General features: G+C 33.9%; 4 protein-coding genes across 4 annotated transcripts in view; 2 read left to right on the forward strand and 2 right to left on the reverse strand.

Moving 5' to 3' along the window:
* The window catches only part of Ptpmeg2 (Protein tyrosine phosphatase Meg2), a 43,095-nt gene extending 37,860 nt beyond the window's left edge, over positions 1–5,235 (reverse strand). The window contains exon 1 of the mRNA XM_053756134.1: positions 5,129–5,235. Coding sequence (XP_053612109.1) covers positions 5,129–5,161 — 33 coding nt within the window. The 5' untranslated portion in view covers positions 5,162–5,235. The remainder of the gene's footprint in view (positions 1–5,128) is intronic.
* Positions 5,236–6,354: 1,119 nt separating this feature from the next.
* On the forward strand, positions 6,355–7,423 carry mRpL23 (mitochondrial ribosomal protein L23). Its single transcript, XM_053756147.2, has 3 exons — positions 6,355–6,530; positions 6,672–6,951; positions 7,182–7,423. The coding sequence occupies exons 1-3, from the start codon at positions 6,517–6,519 to the stop codon at positions 7,338–7,340; spliced, it is 453 nt and encodes a 150-aa protein (XP_053612122.1). The 5' UTR covers positions 6,355–6,516; the 3' UTR covers positions 7,341–7,423.
* Positions 7,424–10,565: 3,142 nt separating this feature from the next.
* On the forward strand, positions 10,566–13,736 carry LOC128676162 (uncharacterized protein). The gene is made up of 2 exons (XM_053756146.2): positions 10,566–10,744; positions 11,533–13,736. The coding sequence occupies exon 2, from the start codon at positions 13,128–13,130 to the stop codon at positions 13,692–13,694; it is 567 nt and encodes a 188-aa protein (XP_053612121.1). The 5' UTR covers positions 10,566–10,744; positions 11,533–13,127; the 3' UTR covers positions 13,695–13,736.
* Positions 13,737–13,915: 179 nt separating this feature from the next.
* On the reverse strand, positions 13,916–23,932 carry LOC128676154 (uncharacterized). Its single transcript, XM_053756136.2, has 13 exons — positions 23,668–23,932; positions 23,487–23,590; positions 22,812–22,957; positions 22,341–22,504; positions 22,019–22,074; positions 21,648–21,810; positions 21,212–21,402; positions 20,666–20,752; positions 19,885–20,389; positions 19,310–19,515; positions 18,831–18,956; positions 18,192–18,345; positions 13,916–16,591 (listed from the first exon to the last, which is right to left on the reverse strand). Exons 1-13 carry the CDS (start codon positions 23,747–23,749, stop codon positions 16,518–16,520), a joined length of 2,058 nt encoding a protein of 685 aa, XP_053612111.1. The 5' UTR covers positions 23,750–23,932; the 3' UTR covers positions 13,916–16,517.
* Between the last annotated feature and the right edge of the window lie 52 nt (positions 23,933–23,984).

Consider the following 23,984-nt stretch of genomic DNA (forward strand, 5'->3'; position numbering starts at 1 on the left):
GGGGAAATAATATGAAACGGTTTCCGACACAACGGCTTAAGTACGGAATGAAGTATAATTGAGTTAAAACAAGTTATGAAGATAAACAATTCCATATAGAATTTCTAATTCCTGAACTCTGGGAATTAAGCCGGCAAGCTATTAACACAAGATGAAAGCTAGTACTTATACGACGTGGGCGAACTGTGGGCTTCAAGAGTAAATTATGTTTACTTGGCAAAATAAAAATGTTTCCGAGAGTTCTATTTAAAGATCTCGAAGTGTCAAGCTTATCGTGCTACGAAGGACAACTAAATTGGTAGTACTAATGTTATACATATGAGAAAGGGTGTGTTCATGATGATGGATTTTTCACGCAAGGACTATTTCCACAACAAATTTCCACAGAACCGGTTGGACAAAATTTGGCACTTTACATTAAGATTACTATACTATACTACATTTTCCATGGGACCTCGGAGCAAATTTAGAATATTAAGCACGAAATACTCAAGTGTTGAATAAAAAAATTAAATAAACGAGCGATCAACAAACGCGGCGCGGTCGCACGATGCGCCTGCGCAGACCAACTGCCGAAGAAAACCAATGGTCGATGACAATGCTGTCCAAGTAAACCTCCATTTCGTAATAACAATAACTATAGCGAAAACAACAGCGAAGTTCAGAAATATAAGATAAATTTAAAAATGATAGTTCTTTTCAATATAATACAACAGACATCACAAGATGCTCGCTGCATTATATTGAAAAGACCTTAGAAACTTCAACATGTAAAAAAAAACTTCACTATAGTCAAAAGAGGAAAGTAAAGATATCTATTTTATAAATAATCTAACTCCACGTGTACGACACAGAGCCTCCCATCAGAAAGTCTAAGTAGCAAATACCAAACTAAAATGCAAGTTAATGTAATATTTACCGTTGTAGAACGTATACCAAAAATACAACACAATTATAATTAAAAGCGGGTGTCTTCAAACACAAAGTTTAATATTAACGGGACGCTAGTGATTGATATTGGACATCACAAACAACACAGCAGAGTTTTTGAAAATATAATCTTATCCCACAACATTTGCGTGTATTGATGAATGTAAATAAGTAGTAACTCTTTCATGCAGCAGTTTATATCGCTGCAACTTATATGATAGATACCAATTAATTAACCAAATGTTTCATATTACAACGTAGCACCGTCGCACTACGTCGCACGTAGCACGTTGGTACGCAAATTCACAAAATAAGAAGATATAAGAGGTGCATTCTTCTGCATTTTGGAAAAAATAGTATTTTGCCATGAATATTTGGGGAGGGAAAGGTAGAGCTTTGTCCACCCTACCCTTCCAGTCTGATCGTTGTCTGCTGTCGGTATTTTGCTATTGACACTATCGAGAGTCACGTGTAACAGTTTAAAAAAAACTACATGTAACATCAATAGAAGTATCAACGCGTACGGATACTGTTGCTCCGATTTGCTTTTGACACAGTGGTAAACATTTTATGTACAAATTCGCGAGCGCGCAGTATCAAGAAGTTATTGGAATCAATCTGCATATAACATCATAAAATAGCTAGCAAACTTTACAGGCAATTCTGGCCCATATTTGCTAATGTAAATCCGTCGCGTGGGCGTGAAGCTTTGGCGTCAATTCTGTTACCTTTTTATATTGTAGTAAATAAAGGTACGCCTCCACGCGATGACGAATCTGTTGCAGACGTGTGGGACTTCCGATCACGTAATAAAGGCGCGGTTCTTTTAATATACACATAGTAATTAAAACACAAACTAACGTAATTTATTACACGAGCAGTGCTTCGTTTTGGTGAAAATTCTTTTGGTTAATTGAACATTGAGAAATTTATACCCATATAGCAAAAAGTGGATAGAAAAGACAATTTTTTGTTTCGGAGGCCAACATCCACTTTGGGTTGCCGAGCCATCGAAGTAATTAAAAAAACAAATATATTCTTTCTCTACTACCATAGTAATAACGTAGAACCATTTAATATTTAATTTATATCTGTTCTTTAACTTTTTGTATCGAATGTACACTACACATCGCTGCTTCTGAGAACAGGCACTCCTGACCACGTGTCCAGAGAGCATCTGACCGACCTCGGTTTAGTTAACACACTCACGGCAAAAACATTTTTACATTTTTTTGATGACTCAAAAGAAATGTAGCGAAATACAATATTTTCAATTTTTATTTAGTGAAACTATAAGTTCATTAGTCATAAGCATAAAAATCTTGTCGTGGCATCAAGAATTCAATAAGAGCGGAAGACAATAATGCAAAATAAATAATATACTGTGTCACATTATACCCGAATATGACAAATTACGAGCCTGATATTCGCATACAAAGCTAATTTCAACACATCTGAACTTGGTTAATAAATTAATTCCAAACCCACTGCATAGTGTAGTCATAAGTCACAAAGTTTCAGATAGCGTAGCGTTGTAAGCATCTAATGCCGGCTACACACTATCGCCGAACTCAAACAGATGCATGGTTTATATGAGTGTTTTTATTTACCGCTATCAAAAACCAGCAATGGATGCCGAATCCGCCAAATTCGGCAAACTGGTCGGGGATAATGGTGTGCTAACATAAGGAAATGCCACAGTATAATAAGTACTGTGGCGGATTCTAGAGCTACGGATAGCTTTTTTCAGTCAAGAATCATCATCATCATTCCCATTTTTGTACACAGAGATCACCATTTTAAGTAAATAATATGGTGTATCGTGATCACATCCAATTACTGATGGGATCACTCGGTTACTCCTACTGGACACGCTAACACAAACACCATTGTAGGCACCACCACAAAGCGTGAAAAGCCCAATTCGGCAACAATGAGAATCTGACACGTGCGTATTATTCAAACGTAAGTAACCTGAATCCTGAATACATAATAATAATAACACTCAGTAACAATAGAAAGGAAGAAGAAAGGGTCTAAAAACAAAACGCAATAAAATTCAAAGAATTTTTTTCAGTGTGTTTTAAACCAGAAAAACACCGACCTACTATACTTTAAATTTGATAGAAATCTAACTTCGATAACAATCGGTCCTAATTTATATAAATCTCTCAAAAACCTACTACCTAATGCAATGGATTAAACGATATGAAGGACGATTGGTCGTCCGGCCTGCGCCTCTCCATCACTCACACTTTAACCTCTGATTTATAACAATTTCCGTTCCCAGTCAATTCTCATAAGTTCCTTTAATAAGGAGTATTAAAGTGTGATTGGTAAATATGTTTGTAATTTTCAGCAGAAGGAACGGAAACGTAGTTTCAATTGGGTACTGTAAAGGCGTCTAAATATATTACGCCCAAGTAAACAACCATCCCGCGTACCTCATCTCATCACAGCTCGTCACGCACAATATGATTTCGTTATTCGAGTCCTATAAAAATTTTGAAATTACATAAAATTCTTTCATTCTAAAATTTTAATAACGGATAAATTATATGTGGACAATATATTATTTGGTAACTAGTTTATTGGCATTAAATAAATTGGCCACAAATAAAAAAATCGTATTTATCGTAATTCAAATGACAAATAACGTGACCTCATCATTTTCATACATCTGGTAGCACACCTTGGTTTGGTGGTTAATTAAACACATGCGCCTTTGGTTGCACGCCTAGTTCGGTTGGTCAATCGATCTTGTGTGCCTAGGTTATAATCAGAGATGGGTAAACAGTAGTAAAATTGACGTAATTAAACCTGGATCCAGTTCTGCCCGCTGACTATAAATAATAAAGGCATGCATGATCAATTGTCCACCCAACTGAGGGGTACAAACGCAACCACAGTCTGTAATTGAAAAAGACAAGATGAATAAATAAGAAACATCATAGATGTAAGCAGTAACATATAGAAAGGATATTTATATATTTTTATTGAAGTCCCTACACAAGTCTAGATAAAAGCAAAAAGGCCCAGACAAATTGGTCAGGTCACTCAAGAATTAATTTAATTAATTTAATACTAATGTTGTCTTGTAATATGCCATTGTAATCTGACAAATTTTGATCGTCCTTACATATTGTAAAACCAAAGTCCTTGTTGCATCTGTCATCTATCAACTAGATAACACTCAAATCTACTGGACTGACTTTGTACAGTTTTCCCCAAAATGTGATTGAATGAGATTCCAGAGAAAGGTTTAGTGTTTAACCCTTATATAGATCCTGGAGATAATAAAAATAATAGGACTGCAATCCAAGCAAGATTAATTTGTTATGGCTTTACCTGAGCGACGCCAGGACGGACTACCATAGTTATCTAATATGACAGAGGGATAGGAAACTAAAAATATCATCACAAAATATTACACAAACTAGTACCAAAACACCTTTCATATTTAAAACCAAGATCATATTTTAGTTTGTGTAATGTGAAAAAAAACTATGTTCAATTTTTTTTCAACCATTTCACCCTTATTCTAGCATCCCACAAAGTGAGATAATAGATAGAAAAAAAAGGAATATTATATGTAATTTTTCATTACTTTCATATTATTTTTTAAATGTTTATTTCTTTCCTGAACTAATAATTCTCATTAGATATTTATCATTATAAAACAACATTTTCTAAAGCTATGTAAATAGAAAAATGGTACCTAGTATCATCCCAGTACAATATTATCACTACATTACAGGTTTATTTTTTAGTTAAAAAATTAGTTTCAAGCACTGTTTAAAAAGCCCTAATAATGCAGAGGAAGTAGGTACTCTAAAAAACTGGACGCAAAGCGGAAATCTGGTTGCGGCGTTATGCTATGAGAATCACCGCCTTGCCGTTAAAAGCGAGTACTAAGAAAGATATTAAATACATAAAATTGCAACAAAACAATGACTTATCTAACGAAATGTATATTACTTCGAACAAAAATAATTATAATTAAGAACAGGTAAGTGCAAATACTAAGAAATCAAAACAAACACTGATGACATGGTCATCTCGAAAGTTACTTCGCGGAACCTTTATTATGAGCCTGTGTACTATTCCAACACCAACACATTATGTGATAATATTCAGGTAATCATGTCAGATAAATACTTAGAAGTTATAAATAGGCAAAAACTTTAAATTTACTTACCAATTCTTGATCGGGTGACAATGCCACCGCCATCTTTAACTGCGTACTAAAAAATAAATGAATGACATTTGGAATGACAGTTCATTGGGTTACCATAATTAAATAATAACTACCAATATAATAAAAACACACACTTCCAATATTATTATATTTATATTACGCAAAGCTCAGATGGCACTACTGATACAACTAAGCGCCAATTTTCAATATTGTTGCAGATTTACGACCAAAAATACTTTCTACGCAATCGTGGTGCGTGGTAAGGAAAAGGGAAGGATTTAATGGATTATCCTGAAAATAATAACACTATTTTAGGTTATGTACTGCATTATTTGGTCAACGGTGGTCATAACTGCTATAAACTCTATTTTGACTAAAGATCTTACCTGTATGAAGTCCATATTTTAATATATAATATTCTTTGGACTCTCCGTCTCTTTTTACGTGTGAAGTGTTCCGAGCTTCTTTGCGACCGTTTACTGGCTCAAAATATTACAGCTTGAGGCGTATCCCATAGTTTTCGAAGTTTTTTTTTATCTTGTGGAAAACGATTTTTCCCAATATATCGGCACCCGAATATGCTACATTGTTGTATATTTTCACAAACGAAAGCTTACATAATGTAAGGATTAATAAATTACTTTAAAATAAACTTTTTAATCGACATAGCAAAAGGCGGCAAAGCTTTTGTGTAGTACTAACATACAGTGCTGTACTCTGGCGGGATAAATGTGCAGTAATACTTCCTATTTGTTCTACTTTTGCAACAAAATGCAAGTAAATTGGAAACTGTATAACGTGTTATTTACAACAACAGGCGCAATAGTAATCACAGACATAATATAAAAGTAAAGGGGTTTGAAGGTCATTGTTTTAATATTTTTTGTTGGTATTAATGTCAGCTATCGATTTATATACGTTTCATGGCTGGCCGTTTCATTATTGTCGCGTCACACGACAATAATAAATGAAATCGATCGCTCCAATAAACAATACAACTTCAAAATTCGGTTCACTGTGGTCCCAACCGAAAAGTTGCTAGTATCCCTGTTATTCATAAAGTTAAACCTAAAGTATGTTTTCTACCTATCGCACTTTACACTTTAGTTTAAACTATCAATACTTTTTTCTCTATTGATAGTCAAACGCTATTCGATCTTAACTATCCAGTGGCAACACTCATGGAATTAGTAGGTACTCCGAAGTACCTAACCTACTAATTCCATGGCAACATTACAGCAGGCAAAGGCAAACAAACGTCAAAATAATTTGAGGTTACATAGTTTATGATTTCATAATTTTAGTTAAATTCCACACTTCATTGGCTTTATTGTATTACGATACAAAGTAAAAACGTATATCAAGTTTCCTTTGGACTTACTACCAAGATGTCCACCCGCTGGTAATATTATATTCATTTGCAATGCTGCAGATTTTCTAAAATATTTTGTTTTGTTATGTTCATGAAAATTATTTGAAAACAACGAGAATTTAGCATAATATATTTTGATGTTTGGAAACCATACGTACCTATTTGTTTCAGGTACCCTATATACCAAAGGGGAAATCCACAATTAAGAGTATTTTTACCCAATTTCTGGATGAAATTGGTTAGACCTCGTCCTAAGCAACAGCCAAACATGGTACAGTTCCAATGTTCGATGGAAATGACCAAAACAGACATCAAAAATTATTTAGAGAAGATTTACAAAGTTCCTGTGATAGAAGTGAGGACAAAAATATTACTTGGAAGATTTCGTAGAGACTATGGAAAAGGTTACATTGTCAAAGATGATGATGAAAAACATGCCTTTGTAACTTTGGTATGTATAACAATATAGTTATTTACCTATCTACCTATACTGGAACAACAGCCAATTAATCTTATTTGATGCATTTTGAGCTATTGATATTAATAATGGTTTCTTAGTAGTCAATTTTCTCAGAAATCTTAGTGGTAGAAATTGACTAAGGCAAAAGCTAGTTATTATTAAAGATGGACTGCTATTACATTTTTACCAATGATGTATTTATTAAAAAATATTCATTGCAGCCTAAATCTATGCAATTTGAATTTCCCAATATTTTTGAAAATGCAAAAGATGAAGAAGAGGAAAGTATGAAATCTTTAGATGAAGCCAAAAAATCCTACAAGAATTACATAGATCGCAACAAGGACAGGCCAGATGTCCCCAGCTGGTTTTCAATTTAATACAATAATCTATTTCTTTAAACTAGATTGTTTATAATGTATTATAAGTAGTAATAAATTTGTGTCATTTAATTTAAATTTTATTTTGTTGCATTGTTTTATTTTTTAGAAAAGTGGAAGTACCTACATAATTTTACTTCGTAGTAAATATACCTACTTCTGATTGGATTTCAATTTTACGTATAGTGCATACAACAATCTAATAGGTATGTCAGTATCGTTTCCAAGGAAATTTTGATCTTGCAAACCATTTGTCTTGCCTTTTTATCTCCAGTGGTCCTAGGTAAAAATATGCATACAAAATCTTACTGCCTCTAGATCAAAAAACAATATGGGTAAGTATATAACATGGGTCTAATTGAGCTACTAAATGGTGAACCATAGCACAGAACAGAAGACTCTGGTGCTCTTTTGTTTTTGTGGCAAGATCCATTTTGGAGTACTAATAATCCTTACACATTATAATACAAAGTCATCACCATGTCTGTTTGCAATAAATTCAAAAACTACTGCTCGGATTTTCCTGCGTTTTTCACCGATTTAAAGTGTGATTTCTGAAAAAGATTTAGGGGTATAATTTATTGTTTTTCCCGACGAAGCCGAGAGTCTAGTCTAGTAGAGGATGCTAGTATAGGTCTAAAATAAAGTGGGATATGTTTTGATGACATAATATTGGAAATGTATTAGTTAAAAATGAAAATGACCTCTTAGACATAGTTTAATTTTAATTAGTCATAGGCATTTAGCAACATATGCAATAATATTTAAAGCAGTTATATTAAAAAAAATAGAAATTGATACAGAGCAAAACAGTTAATGTTTTTCTAAGAAAAACAGTGTTTTACATCAATCTATTTTTAATATCACTGGCAGTTTTATTTTAGTTAACTCATATCACTTTTATACTCTAAAAACAAAACAGCGACACTTATTTAACAAGCCATTTTTTACTTATTCAAATCAAAGTTTGAACTCAGCAAAAAAAAATATTGGGCAGACAATAGCAACTTAATACCTAAAGAATTGTTAAAAAATAGATAACTAGTAAATGGTCAAACTAAATTAAATGTGAATTATTTTGCACAATACTCATCAAGAAATACAGAAGAATGGCAACGAGGACACTCAGCAATATCTAGAAGAAATGTCACCTGAAAAATAATATACAAATCAAAACAGGAGTATTTGACAGGAGTACAGAGCTGAACTACTGGTGCAACAAAATGAAACCATGTTATAAAAATATTTCAAGTTGTTTAATAAACTATAGTAGACTTTGATAGTATATACTATTGATCGAACAGGTTGGGGACGTTCATAGAAATGATGAAAAAAATATATGTTAATGCTTCTTTTTTTTTGCCCAACATTTCACAAAATATTTTTTGAGTCAACAAATCATACTGTGTTTATTTGGTAACTTTTTTATGTGCTGTGTTTGTATTATCTAGAGGAATAAGAATTGTTATATTGATCAAGTCTATTTCAAGTTTTCCACTCTTTAAGGGCAAGTTGGAACTGACTTATTAGTACTTACAGGCAAAAATATAGATACGGTTTGAAGAGATAGCTAAGATCTACGACAAAACTACAGGGGAGCAGCAAATTGTCATTGTTTATGAGTAAACTATTAAAGTGGGTAGGCATACTCACTCGAGGATGTTGCTCACATTTGAGTCGTATACGTCCATTACAGTAATATCCGCATGCTCGACAAAATACTATAGTCTTATCTCTACGGCAGGAACATTTCTTAACGTATACATCTGTAATATCAGGAACCCCGCGCCCGATACGATTTGGGGGCGTCTTAAAAATTTTACCAGCAGCTGCTGCCACAATCGGAGTTGAGGTTTCCATATCTAAGTTTGATATAAAATCCTAACAATGAATTTTATCTGGAAATTAAAAGGCAGTGTAACGTAACTTGTACTTCTTACACCTAGATACAACATAAATTTGTAACTTTACAGAAATAAAAATAATTAAACTTACCTAGGTACCTACTATGTACTTTGATTCTATTGTGCTGTCTTTGCAATTTGCAGATTTGGCGGGTGGATAGGTTTCAAAACTGTGATGTGACTATTTGTGACGTCAGTCTACATAATGGGATAGGGTTGCCCGATCCGATTTTTATGATTTCCTGGATTTCTGGTGCCACGAATGGAATCAGAGTCATATGTCCGATAAGTGCAAAGGCAATACCTAATAATCAACCATTACCTTTTTCCGAATCAAGATAAAATTACACTCAAAGTGAAATTATCGGATACGGACATACATACAATGTAAGCACAGTATATAGAACAAAGTATGTGTTATATGTGTAACTTTACGCTTGTTAATGGATGAAAATATTAATAGGACTGCAATTAAAATAGGGCTGATGTAATAAAAGGTCCGGAGGTGATGAAATGCGTGTATTCGTCCAGAATGAGAAGGAGAGAGAGAGGGAGAGCACGCGGGAAATATATCCAAAGACAATATATATAACATAGACAATGCTAAAATGTTGCTATTTCCAACAACGCTAATATTGCATGCCTGTAGGGGTAAACTGATGAAACTATTGTACCTACCTATTGTATGTGCAATCTATACCTTGTACTACACAGTTACTGCAATAAAGATGTTTGAGTTCATAGATTTAGAAGGGCCGGGGCATTCGGGCCGCGCCCTCGGGTTAAGGACAATACGAAAAAGTCAGATAGCTGGGACAATCCCGGATTTCCCACTTATCTGGTAACCCTTTATCGGGAAGAAACTGGATTAGAATGTTTTTATATCTGTCGGATTAGTGCATTACCTACATTCTGTCGATCAACCAATCGATTAAGATTTGGAAAAACGAAAAGTTAAAATTGTCTGTCTATAAGGTATTCTTCAAAAATATTGATTGAAGATTGTTTGTGTATATTCTAAACATACACTATTTTTCTGTTCCTAACGATTGCGTGTTAAACTCAATAAGAAAATTCCACAATATATTCATATCTATAACTACATCTGTAAATTTTGCTTGTAACTCTATAATAGTGGGCTATTATGACTGTATTCCTCTTGGATCCTACTGGTTTGTTGTAGACTTGTATTTTATCTCGTTAATTACTGCATGTTTGCCTCTATCAGTTGCATGGATCACGATGATGGTTGTTTTATTGTTTGTCAAATGTTTCCCTTTATCTCTATTCACATAATCATGCAACTCGCATGGTATATATATTAGTCTGATGATAGTTGTATTAATGTAGACGAGATCAGTCAAGATGAAACACACGTTTTATTTAATGGTCTTTTCCACTTGTCTTGCTTTAGTACTACAGACTCGCAAAAGTTTTGCCGCGCCACTATCAAATTTAAAGGAGGATGACAACCGAGAAAACTTAAAAGCCCTTACACGAGTAGGTGAAGTGCATAATATTTATTTATTAGTATATTTGTATTGCACACTAGCTAACAACTACGTATGATAGGTATTATACGTTTGAAAAAACAATCAAATTGTTCAACCTTTATAAAAGTAGTTTTTTGGGGCTCAGACATGAGGCCGGGTTGCCTTCGGCCTTTATAAATTGCATAAAGCCAACGCCACCAAAATCATTGAGGTGACACGTGATCCTTTTTTTTTAATTAGTATCACCTTGTTTCGATACCATGGCACCATGCGTCGCCATTCCGGCTGACATATTGTATTCGAGCTATATTCGATACTCTTTTATTGTACCTTTTAGTGTTTATGTTTAATATTTGGATTTTATGTGTTTGCCGAATAAATGATTTCATTATTTCTTTCTTTAGGTAGTTATTTTTAGTTCGTCATATTTTTTAATTAGTTTTAGTATAACAGTTAAAAAAAGTAAAACAAGTAATCAAATTCAAAAATAATAATAATAGTTTTTTTCCCAAAATGTCTTTTTTTAAATTTTAACACAAGCTTTTATTATTGTCAAAGAGTACCTACTTAGGTACTTACTTATTGCATTAAATGTGTAAAGATACTTAGTTACCCCCACAGATCTTAATCTTTTTCCAAATATTTTTCCAGTTTGTGCACAAATCATCTCTGATTGCAATCAGAGATGGTGCTTTCGGTATATGAGAAAAGAATAATAATCAACTTATTATTATGATATCTAAATTCTTATTGAAAAGTTAAAACAAATTACTGTAAAAAAATCAATGGTTTCAGGTTGTACGACAGGATATGCCGATGCCACCACCACCACCTCCACCAGGACCCCCTCCACCGCCACCTGAAGAATGGCCAAGCTTCACTGATTTACGGAAAAAACGTGAAGCCAAAGGTGGAGGCTACATGCCAACTCGAAAGGGTTGATTGGAAGTAATATAATGTATTTGTATCTTCTTTAAATCGGATTTATTTAACGACCTTGGCTTTAATAATGTATTGCATTATATACGTACGTATTTAATTGTAATAATTAAATATAATAATCAGGCATCTTTTTATTACTTTTGATTTGGGATTGGAGAACTATCTAAACCGATGACAAAAGTTTTTCTCAATCGACATTCGATTAGGTAAGTACCTACATCACTATTCGGGAATCCGCCGCAATGGGGCCGCGCGCCAGGCCCCACATTTTCGATAGGTACATACAATCTCGATAGTTTTCATAAAAAACATTTATGTTTGACGAATCCAACAGATTTGTGTTTCTATCTAATTGTTGACACTTTTTTGGCTACCTAGGTATTTACACTTTATTCTACCCATGATGATCATGGATGGGTCATGATGGAAAATGATCTTTTTCTGGTTGACCCGGGTCCTGGATGTTTATCTATATATATGTATTTATTATCAAATATAGTATCGTTGGGTTTGTATTCCATAACACAAGTCTCGAGCTTATTTTGGGGCTAACATAATGACATCTCTCACCGGCAAAGCAGCGTTTGAAACCAAAAGTTTCTATCGACCCCTTTTTCGCCGACTTACTTTGAATACTTACTAATTTCAATTAGGTCCTTAATAAAAAATAAAAAACGGAATAAAATATAGCCTATTCCTGTTATTCATAAAAAAAGTTAAAACATAAGTACTCATACAAAAAAAGTTTTGTCAAGAGGAAACACATACTTTATATTAGAGTATCTTTTCACTATTTTTCACAAACTTACAAACACTTCCTTTTTATATATGTGTAATAAATAAATACTAATATTTTCTTCCTTATATTCGCCGCACGCATGTCATGCACGACCCACTATTCCGTAAAAAAACTAATAAAAAATGACAACGACAACGCACTGAACTGACAGTTTATTCTAATTTTGTTTGAATATGTGAATTATGTCCCAAGACCTGTAAATATGCAATTTCTATTAACATTAGTTTTCTCCCCATTTATAATTATATTGGCAAAATTTATACGAAATATTAATATCTACTTATAATTTTTATTTACTTTATCCGTATGTATGTATGTATAATATATTTATATACTTTTATATTTTAGGTTACACAATGATCCGTGTTTATAATATCATTATAACATATTATATTCCGTGTCAATTTCAACCTTGACGTTGGCAAAATCATCGTTTTGGCGAACGATGGAGCCATAGAATAAAAAAAAAATTTTGACTTTGATATTTGGATACACTGGACTGAATACACCAATGAATGAAAGAAAATAAAATTCTAACCTTTTCAATTTCCGCGCACTTCAATTTTATTTACAATAATCACAATTCACAATTATTCATATTGTGCCTTCTGTAATAATTACCCCTTTAATTGTTTCATAATCATTTATCATGCTTAGAAATATTAAAAGTGCTTCAAGCAATATTGCAAACATAGGAACAAGAATAAAACTTCCTGAAAAATTTAAGGGAACAATAATAGAAAAATGGGCAAATTATTGGAAAAATCTTTTCGTTGATTATCGTCAAGCTTTACAAGACCTGAGGACCGATATCCAAGATGAACCCAAAAAAGCATTAATTTGGTCAACAACTTTAGTGTCAATGTATGCACTAGCTAAGAATAATCCCACAGAATTGGACTTCCAAGATAACTTGAAAAGGTTGACTAATGAAGTAGCTCTAGTGAGTGATGATTGTCGAAATAAAGCAGCAACTGAACATTTAAGGATTCTGGATATGAGTTACAATCAAGGAGTTATTCATTATGGAAACTTGGGAATAGCTTCAGTCATGTATACTTCGGAGCTAAATGAATCATGTGATTTGTATAAGATTCAATGTCCCTATTTAAAACCATCACACTTAAGTTTTCCATCAAGAATTATTGATGTAGGATTTATGGGACGATGGTGGAATATTTATGTTAAGACAACAAATTATGATGTTAATGAATAGATGTTTTGTCACATCAAAATAGAATAGATTATTTATTGGTTCTATTATAAGTTTTATTACCTATTTCCTTAAATGTTTGTGCACCTCAACATTCAGAAATAGAACAAGGTTATATTTTAAATTATTATTTGCCTGAATGAAACAGCCCCATTATGCAATGCCAACTAAATCCAAAACTGGAGACTAAGACTGAAGAATAGAGATAAATAATACCCAGTGAGTGAAGAGAATGCCTGTATTTTGTTTCTTACTAATAATGTTAAAACAATTAATGTATAAAAACTAACTTTTCACAAATCATCTCATGCATGGTTTTCTCCTAAAATGAAAATCTAAAAACAAAAACCACTATTATGTGAAATCACCAGACAATACATGTTGTAATATAATCGTAAAGACTGATATACTCAGTGAAATCATTTTATCACATCAATAGACAAAAAAACAACTAAAAAAACAATGCTTTATGACTTAGTAGTGAATGAAAAAAAATGCAGTTGTGAGACAAAATTATTTGTGTTCTCCTACAACTCACATGTTTTCACAAAATGTACTCAACTCCTAAAATTAATGAAATTAAAAACATAGAAACATAATGTTCAATTTCATACCTCAATAAAATATCACATATGTGAAACATGTAAACAGTGAAGATCATAAAAATGTATAAAGTATATTTTTATTTGTCAAACAACAAAAAAATTTCTTCTCATTCAAAGGTAGAAATTAGAGGTTTTAATTTTAATTCTTTATAAAAATTCTTAAAAAATATAGACATTGATTGCTTCCACATGTGATTAAAACAAATCAGCCTTTGATAAAAATAAATCAAAATCATTTCCGATTTAATACATTCAGTTTTTATAAAGTGAATGAATATGAATAAAGTTACAGCAATGTAATATAAATTCTTGAAAAATCTTTCAAAACTTATAATTCCTGAAAAACTATCTAAATAGATAATGCATACTAATTTATGGAGGTAAAAATATTATGTAGGGCCTCAATCGCCCAAAAATATATCTGTACTAATATACCGATAAACAATAGGCATTTTAGGGACCTCTGTTAATAGATAAAAAAAGAACAGATTTTCCAAAGTTTCACATGGATAGATATGAAAAATAAGACTAATGGACATGGCAATGTATCTGTTATAAAAAAATTTAATCAAAATCATAGAAAATTTAAATCAGAAACACTAACATAAGACTGTTATCGGCATTATTATAAGTCTAAATAGTAGAATCCACAGTGACAAATTTATAAATACACTAATGACATAACAATACAATTGCCTGCAAGGTAAGGAAACACCAGTTGCAAATTCTGTCGTTCATTCATAACCATTTTTTCATATAAAATGTAATTAATTACATGTGCAGAAATATAAAAATACAATACTGGGTGTCATCATTCTTGGCCCGACCATGACGGAAAATTAAAATGCGAATGTAGTAAATATAGTTATTAAAAATAAATGGTTACATATGAAAGACAATGAGAATGAAATCTGGCGTCACCTTTGGTAGGTGAATGACAAACAAAACAGATCACAGTTCTATATGAGTTTGACTTAGTTGGCCAATAAAATTGAAACCATTAATATTGAATAATATTGAAACCAGCAATTTCAAAGGAGTTTTGTTTTGAAGAAATCTATACAGATATGCCATAGGAAATACTTATATATTTACATAAATAGTTAACATTAACCCATATCTATAATATGACATACAAAAGTTTAATGAAAGAAAATTTTGTAAATATATTTCAAATCTTTTAGATCAGTGACAATTGTATCCTGTAGGAACTAGCGGCAATTACTGAAGCGCAACTGGACAAGATAAATAACAGTAGAGAGAGGGTTATTAACAAAAAGTTCCAATTATTTTCTACCCTTCAAACATTTGATCGTTGCGTAAACCACTAGACACAACAGACTTTTATTAGGTATATTGAGAATAAATTCTTGATTTATCGGGCTTTAAAGTCTACTACACCTTTTCTTTCATCGTCTAGCATCATTTTAAACAAATAACTTCTCGCGCAAACATGAATTTCCATAATGAGTCATAAACGCAATTAAAATACAATTACTTATATAAACATTATTATTGAAGCCATATTATACATATACTTACAGGATATTCGGACAGTTTGATAAAATTTCCTAACTAGCATTTAACAAATAATAACAGTAATTAATCTGAACACTAATTATTTTGCACAGAATACATGAGCTTAAAAATATATAACTATTGAGAGGTTTTTTCACATTTCTTCATCACAGTTTGAGTGCAAATGTATGGCTAATTTTTACTATCAATTTAATTCTATTACTCTACTGATTGCTTAGCTGTGACAACTAATCAAATTGCTTATTTGTACAAGTGCAAGGAAATAATAATGTATACTTGAATATAGATTGTTACTTTAAAAATATTTTTAATCACAGATATGTTAAGTAATATTTAGTGTGTCTATAAGATTCAGCCCCACAAAATGTTGAAAAACAAATGAGAACATCATGAACACGTATGGCTTAATGAAATAGGTGACAAATAGCAACAAAAATCACTCCACTCTTCAAAACTTGATGATAACTTGCATTCGCGTCTTCGTGTAACTAAAATAATAACATGGGCAAAATGGTTTAAACAAATATGATTCTTCAATAAACAAATAAAAACATAAATAGAAAACAATAGTATCACTTCTGAAAGTTTACACTCGCACCACGTCGTTTATACTCGTATTCAGTAGCTAGGCTATAGTAGTGGCGTCGGGGTGTGCAGCGACTAGGCAATGGGACTTCAGCGGCTAGTAATAATGAAACCGGTACAAGTACTCGTCCAACTCCTCTTCGTCATCATCATCGAGGAAGAGATCGTCAGCTGGAAACACGAATCCATATGTATAAACAAGTCTCCACTCACTCCCCGACACATCGACGACCAGACCTCATTTTTGGACCTAAAAGCTGAACATTTGCACGAAGATTTATTTTATGATGTGTAGGAGGAATGGGAAACTAGTAATAAAAAGTAGTTGGCCCATTTTTCTAAGTTAATGGCTGCACAAAGTTTTCTTTATGATTGCCCCAAGGAAGTATATACAATCACTATCGTATTTTGTTAAAAAAATATTTGTTTGCTCTAGGTTTCAATATCTCCTTTTCGCTTGTCTATCGTGGAATACGAATTATATGTTTTCGACCTAACTTGCACCACTACAATATCAATAAAATATTTTATAAAGCCACATAACGTAAGTAGAGCTGCTACTAAGTACAATAAATCAAATTATATTCGGAGTTAAAGTAATTTCAATTAAAAAATGAGACAGTTGTCCATTCAGCCAAATGATCATATTCATTAAGGGTACCGTGGGTACCTCATCGAAAAATATGTAATTCCGGTTATCTAAACGGGTCAATATTATATGTACTTCAAGGCAAACATAATCAAATCAGATATTCTATCCAAACTAAAACTTAATGTTGATTATTATGTGTCAATACTGAACTCAGCTAAAATAGATGTCAGCAATAAAAATTGTAATATAGGGTCTAAACGGTGTGTAAATTACTGCAAAATAAGATAAAATATACAACAAGAACGCTGATATTAAATGAGGTGATACTCTAACCAACCTATACATAAAATACAGATAAAAGAAGTTGTCATTATAAAGACATCGACTAACACGAATGCTGAGGATAATTTGGAGGACAGTTCTAAAAAGACAATTTAGGAGAACCATACTCTCGAGAAACTACAATCGATTTGTACCTACAATAAACACTAACCTAAAAATGATCACCATAAGAGCTTTATAAATATATTTAAAATGAATAATACGATTAACTAAATCATGTCATCAAATTAAAAAAATACTAAACAAAAAGAGCCATCTATACAATAAATATAGAGGCAAGAGGTGTATATAATTACATATGCTGGTAACTTATGAGGATATTTTGCATCCAGTCGCTATATAATATGAATGAAGGCTTCTTTGTAAGGGAATTTCGCACTGACTTTTACATGACTAAAAGTAAATATAGACAGGATGAGGAAATATTTCATTCAGCCACATTATACAGACAATGTAAGTAATTCACACAGACATTATAATCACACGAAATTTTACACGGACTAAAGCTAAACATTATTAAACCTTACATTATCAAATAAGGATATATTCCATACAGCCACAACATTAAGTATGTAAGACTGTTAATCTTAACGGAACTTCACATATAAGAAACACCAATTAATCTACATATTAAACCCAGTCGTAAATAGTAAACGTATACACGGACTAAAACTAGACATTATAAAATTAAAATATTCCAACCGTCCACAATACATAGGCATAATAACTCAGTTATAATTAAAGGGGGATTCCACACCAGCGTAAGGGGATTTCACGCTAAATATTATCAAATGAGGAGGTACTCCATCCAGCCACAATATATAGAGATGTAAGTACCGGGGTCTATGAAGTCGTAGTCGTCTCCTTGCATCTCGTCTGTATAGGACTCGTCGGAGCTATCGAAGACTTGGTCCACGAAGTCCGGCCTGAAGTTCGGGTCGCAGGTGTCTTCGTACATGTCCACGGTTAGCAGGCTATGCGTCGGATGCTCCTGGACAATCAAAACAAAATAATAATTAAGGGCCTGTATCACCGCTTTCTGATAAAATATAATATTGTAATCTGACAGATAAACTAACCACTAACAATATTACACACTAAAACGAGTAATACACATAAAGTAAATAAACGGTCGTGACGAATTGGAACCCCCTCCTTTATTTTTAAATCGGTTAAAAATTATAAGGTTGTTAGTTCTTCCTTATGACAGCATTCCTCATGACCGAGGGTCGCGCTTATTATGTGGAATGAAACACATACGTCGTTTTTGGCAATATTAATTGAAACATTTGTCATTACCATCATTTCACACACTGGGTAATAAATTATCCACTAGAATACAGGCTTCTTCAAGATAATGTTTTACTTCTTGGGAAGTACGTAGTAAGTACTATACTGATCCCAGTATTCGGGACCTCACAGCCGAGAATGCAGCCGGCATTGTTGAGAGAAAGAGAGAGAGTGCGCCAGTGTCACCTCGAGCACGGGCACGGCGGTGCCGACGAGCCGCAGCCGCAGCTTGCGCGGCCGCGCGCGCAGCGCCTCCACGGCCGCCGATATCAGATGTTCCGTTATGTTGTCGCAGCCGCACACGTCTACGTCCTGAAATTATAGATAGATAGATAACAGCGTTTGTTCGATGCTACAAACATACACGAGTCGACACGCTAAGAACAAGTAAATAAATATTTGCATTGCCTGTAATCATGGTATAATAATGGTGATTGTACTCAAGTCAACATTTTTTTTTTGACTAGCTAAATGGGTCATATTAATGATACTTATTAAGTGGTTCGGTTCCAGAACGATAAATCACCGTTTACAGTAGTTTTCATAACCACCACCTGCTTCCGGTGAAGGAAAACATCGTGATGATACCTGCTCAACTGGTGGACAGTTTAGTTCACTAGTGTGTGTGACTTGAATAAAATCTGGCACCAGTGTTAGCAACGCACCTCCAGATGGTGGCAGTGGTGCAGACACAGCGCGACGACGCCGGCGGAGAGCGCGGAGAGCGCGCGCGCGCGCAAGCGCGTGAGCTGCGAGAGCCGCGTGAGCGCGCGCGCGCCGGCCGGAGACACGCCCGCCAGGTACGACACGTCCAGCGCGCGCAGCGCCGGGCAGCCCTTGCATATGGCCAGGATGCCTTCGTCGCCCACGCCTGGGGTAATACTATATTCTATACCGACTAATTTAAAATATGTCTGTCTATTATAAAGATTAGAAGATGCATGTTCTATTCCGCGGCGCATTGAAATCAATAAATTCAATACGTGTAAAATTTTGCTATTTCCACTTGTCCTACACAGTTAAAATATTCCATACTTCAATTTCTATGAGAATGCATTATTATCATAGCATCTAATCGCTCCTAACGAGGAAACTCTTGAAACGACTTACTGCAAGGACACATTTTAGTTCAAGTGTTGAATGTAAAAACATCTCTCTGAAGACAATAAATAATAAAAACAAAATCTTGTGTCAACAATATCATTTGTTTATGAACAAAATAAAATCATGTTCAACAAACCTGGATGAGGGAATGACTTTCTGGAATTACAACTGGACACATCGAGCGACTCAAGTTTACTGCAGTGCGCTCCGATCGCCTTCAACACCGCATTCGACACGTAAATGTTTCTACTCAAGTTTATCGATTTCAACTCCTTTAAGTTCGCCAGCGATTCACAAAACGCTTCGTTGACATGCGGCCACACGCACAACTCCACTGAGGAATATTCGCTCAACGATAGTTCCTCTAACTTTGGTAGTTTATTCAATATTAATGGGATAATTTTCCACATTGCTACGGGACACACGTCTAACTTCAGCGTGGTTAGGTGCGGTAAAGTGTCGATGGCTGTCGTCAGTACGGTACCCTGAAGGCTGTAACAGTTGTGGAATGAAAGCGAGCTGAGTTTGAGAGGGTTGGAGCCGGTCAGGAATAGGCCTGTGACGTGTGTATTGTTCGCTACGGTCAAGCTTTCGATGCTCGAGTTATCTTTCACCAGATGCACTAAGCTCGAGTCCGTTAACTAGAAACGAAAATAAAAAACCATGTTATTTGGTAATGTGATGTAATCTCATGTACGTATGTTAAATAGTTAATTGTAAAATATCACTAAAGCTGGCATTGTTTATAAAAATGTTTTTCAACCTTTTATTGTCCTGTCTTGACATTCGTTACGTTTACGAGTGTTTGCTCCTCTAAGCCAGAAAATTTAGGCTAAGAAAAGTTCATTATTAATTTTGATAAGAATGTAAATTGTGTTTTCAATATAACCCTATACAATATAAAAAGTAAATATTACCTTGGTACAGTTTAAGAATGTAAGACTTTTCAACTGTTTGCAACCATAGATTAGTGGATTCCAATTCTTCGTGTGCATGCTCACTATCTGTAAAACAAAAACTCATAAAGAAAGAAAATCACTAAAGACACACGACAAATGCGAAAGTCTTTGTCTATTCCGTTTTCTTGGCTATACCACTTGAGTTGATGTAAGTATTTCATATGTTTGAACAAGGTCTTACGTAACTTTTATTCAAAAAAGAATCCCCAAATGACTAAAACGGGGGTGTAAATTTGTGTGAAAGACATATCTGTTCCGCGCAGAGAAACTCACGGGCGAAGTCGCGGGCAATAACTAGTAATAAATAAATAAACAAAATTAAGTTTTGGAAAAATAAAATTGATATAAATAAATACTGTATGGGATGAAATACATCGATTATTGACGTTAAAATATGCCGAGTTCCGAAGCGCAGATGAAGAAGAAAGGAGGAACAGCCCACCGCAGTATTTTCTTCCACTGCTGAGAATCATGATGTAGAGTTATGTCAGTAATGTTAGTTACCTTGAGCTCCTCGAGGTTGGGACAGAACTTGCCGACAGTGTGCGCGGTGCGGTCGTTGAGCGCGGACCAGGGATGGTCGATGTGCAGTCTGGTGAGCGAGGCGCCCAGCCGCGACAACACGTGGCGCAGCACCGCCGTCGTCAGCCGCCGCGGCTGCTGCTGCCACCACGACGTTTTGAACAGACGTATACCTTCACAAACATACATTTTCAATCTGGCCTAGTCCCGCACACTAGCGCCACCATGATATTATTATCAATTTCTTTAAATTTACAGCAAAATCCTACGATTTTATGATGGAAGTGTAAGATACTTAAATTAAATTATAAAAAGTATGTGTGCTTGTAACACTTGTACATTATAAATATTTAATAATACAAAAGTTTTAAAAAATTAGTTATGCTGTAGCTATTCTATTAAAATAAATTGTACTTACTATCAAGATACTCCTGCACCATACACTGCCACCTCTTGCTGACTCGCTCCGATCGAATTAAATCTCTTATTGGAACAAATGTTAGGATATGATTAAGACAATCCCGGTTGAGGATGTCCAGTATGTTATAGCTTGGTTCATCTTCTGTTGTTTCTTCTTCGTTCTGAAAGTATTGTGATGTTTGTGTCTAGTTGAATAGTTAAATGTACACCCAACCTATATAGTGATATAAGTTTGGTGTACATTTAAGTATTCATACTAATAGTAGAATTATCTAACCCTCAATAAATGCTTCAACTGACTTGTATGTCCTAGAGGACATATAAAAAATTGTCTAATGACAAATTGACAAACTAAGAACTAAAACTCACAACATTAACTTCTGAATTTGACGCCTCCCCATTATCTGATGAGGACTCAGGCAATACTGCAATCAAAAGAATTTAATTAATCAAGTCAGTTCAGTTGCGTAACTGCAGCGTGAATTTAATAATTTAGATTATTAAATTCTTCATTCTAATTATATACTTCTAGAATTTGTCTTGTTGGACAAGCAATTATTTGATTGGCTAGTTTAGTTTAAAGGAGTCTTCACCTCCTCCAGGCTTGTCTCTCTGGCACACTTGGGGTGAAGACTTATTTAAACAGGTTGTCTATAGCAATGTAATCCATTATAATTATTTATAATAGCACCTTCTTGCTGTCCATTATTGTTATTGTTTCCACGGCGATCAGCACGATTCTTCCATATAACCTTCCCTTCGGCATCCTCCAGAGGCTGGTGCCAACTGTCAGCTGGTGATATCCTTAGATTGCGACCTCGCAGTATTTTCTCATGACTTGGGGCTTGTAATGCTCTGATACAAAATCAAATTGAATCAGTACAATGTTATAAACATAGCAATTGAAAGTGATCTTTAAAGCAACCACCGTAGATATACTTTACATTGATAAGAGAAAATCTGACAGCTAATTTGTTGTCAATATGAAGTGGTGGTGGATGAAAGGTTACATTGTGCATTTTAGCCACTTGACCAATATCACTTGTCTAGGTGGAAAGGTCCCAGGTTCATTATAATTATAAATAGTAACCTTGGGTAATAAACGTTTGAGGATGTTTTTTAGTTTTGCTAGAAAATATAGTAAAAAAGACAATGATCTTACTTGTGTGCATCTTCAGGGTTGCTAAAGGTGACAAATGCATATGTAGGGGCAGGAGCCCGATAAGGGCCTTTATCACCCATTCTTAACCAACAGCTCTTGATAAAGCCATACTGAGCAAAGATACCAAAAAGCTCCATGCGAGTTGTCTGAAAATTTTCATTGTTTCATCATTTGAAATTTTATGTGTGACCATGACAGCAGATACACACTTAATACTATTTGAAAAATTTGGCTGTAATAAAACTGCAACCTTATTCCACTTTATGTGGGATAAGTTCCCACATAAACCATAAAGGGATAAGGGTAGGTCGATGATGAATTAATTTTAACATTATGTGCAGTATTTAACATTAAGTGAAAACTTGTTTATTACATTTGGGAACTTGTAAGAGCATTTGACCTATCCGAACTAAAAATATAAAAGTGAAAGCAAGTTTATTTGTTTGTTATCTTTTCACACTTTAATTACTCAACCAAACTTCTTGAAATTTGGCGGTCTTATTGTTTAGAGAAAGGAGAATGAAGGGGGTACCTTTAACCTGGTAAAAGGTAGTGATATACAAATGGGCGAAGCAGCAGACAAAAGTTAATTGATTATTTTTAGCATTTTTGTTAGGTATACAGTGAAAGTATATATAAAAATAAATATGAAACCAGATAGGTATAGAAATTTACCTTTGGAGGTAGATTAGATACATACAACTTCCTAATCGGAATTCCATCTTCTGTGTGAGTAGGCACAGTTCTAACACCATAGGGTATGACTTCAAGATTTGAATCTAGAAAGAAGAAATATTGCAATAACAATCCTAGTAAAAAAGGGTATAAAACAATAAATAGAACAATAAATACATACAGAATTCGCGACTGACAAGTCTGAATATTTCTGGATTGAAATATCTCTCTTCATCGATAATATCGTCCTCGTCAAAAAACATGGCGAAAATTATTATTGCACAACGAAGAGTATTTATTTGTTTGATTCACAATAAGCATTCACATAAACTGTAACTGAAACAAAATATTACAGAAAATTTGAAGTAAATACTCAAAATAAAAATAGATATTTGCAAACGCAGTCAACATACAACGGCCGTGTTACTTCTTTTTTTTTATAAAATTGTATGTATTGCCATTAAAAAAAGAAAATCAAAAGCCGAATGAATTTAATGA

This window comes from Plodia interpunctella, chromosome 15 (genome assembly GCF_027563975.2).
Source record: "Plodia interpunctella isolate USDA-ARS_2022_Savannah chromosome 15, ilPloInte3.2, whole genome shotgun sequence".
Classification (NCBI taxonomy): domain Eukaryota; kingdom Metazoa; phylum Arthropoda; class Insecta; order Lepidoptera; family Pyralidae; genus Plodia; species Plodia interpunctella.

Excerpts from the sequence above, each read along its gene's own strand:
- LOC128676154 (XM_053756136.2), bottom strand. The coding sequence starts at position 23,749 with ATGTTTTTTGACGAGGACGATATTATCGATGAAGAGAGATATTTCAAT. Across the intron at positions 23,591-23,667 it reads ACTTGTCAGTCGCGAATTCT|ATTCAAATCTTGAAGTCATA; the intron begins GTATGTATTTAT and ends TCTTCTTTCTAG. Across the intron at positions 22,505-22,811 it reads AACCCTGAAGATGCACACAA|AGCATTACAAGCCCCAAGTC; the intron begins GTAAGATCATTG and ends ATTTTGTATCAG.
- mRpL23 (XM_053756147.2), top strand. Across the intron at positions 6,952-7,181 it reads AACATGCCTTTGTAACTTTG|CCTAAATCTATGCAATTTGA; the intron begins GTATGTATAACA and ends TATTCATTGCAG.
- LOC128676162 (XM_053756146.2), top strand. The coding sequence starts at position 13,128 with ATGCTTAGAAATATTAAAAGTGCTTCAAGCAATATTGCAAACATAGGA.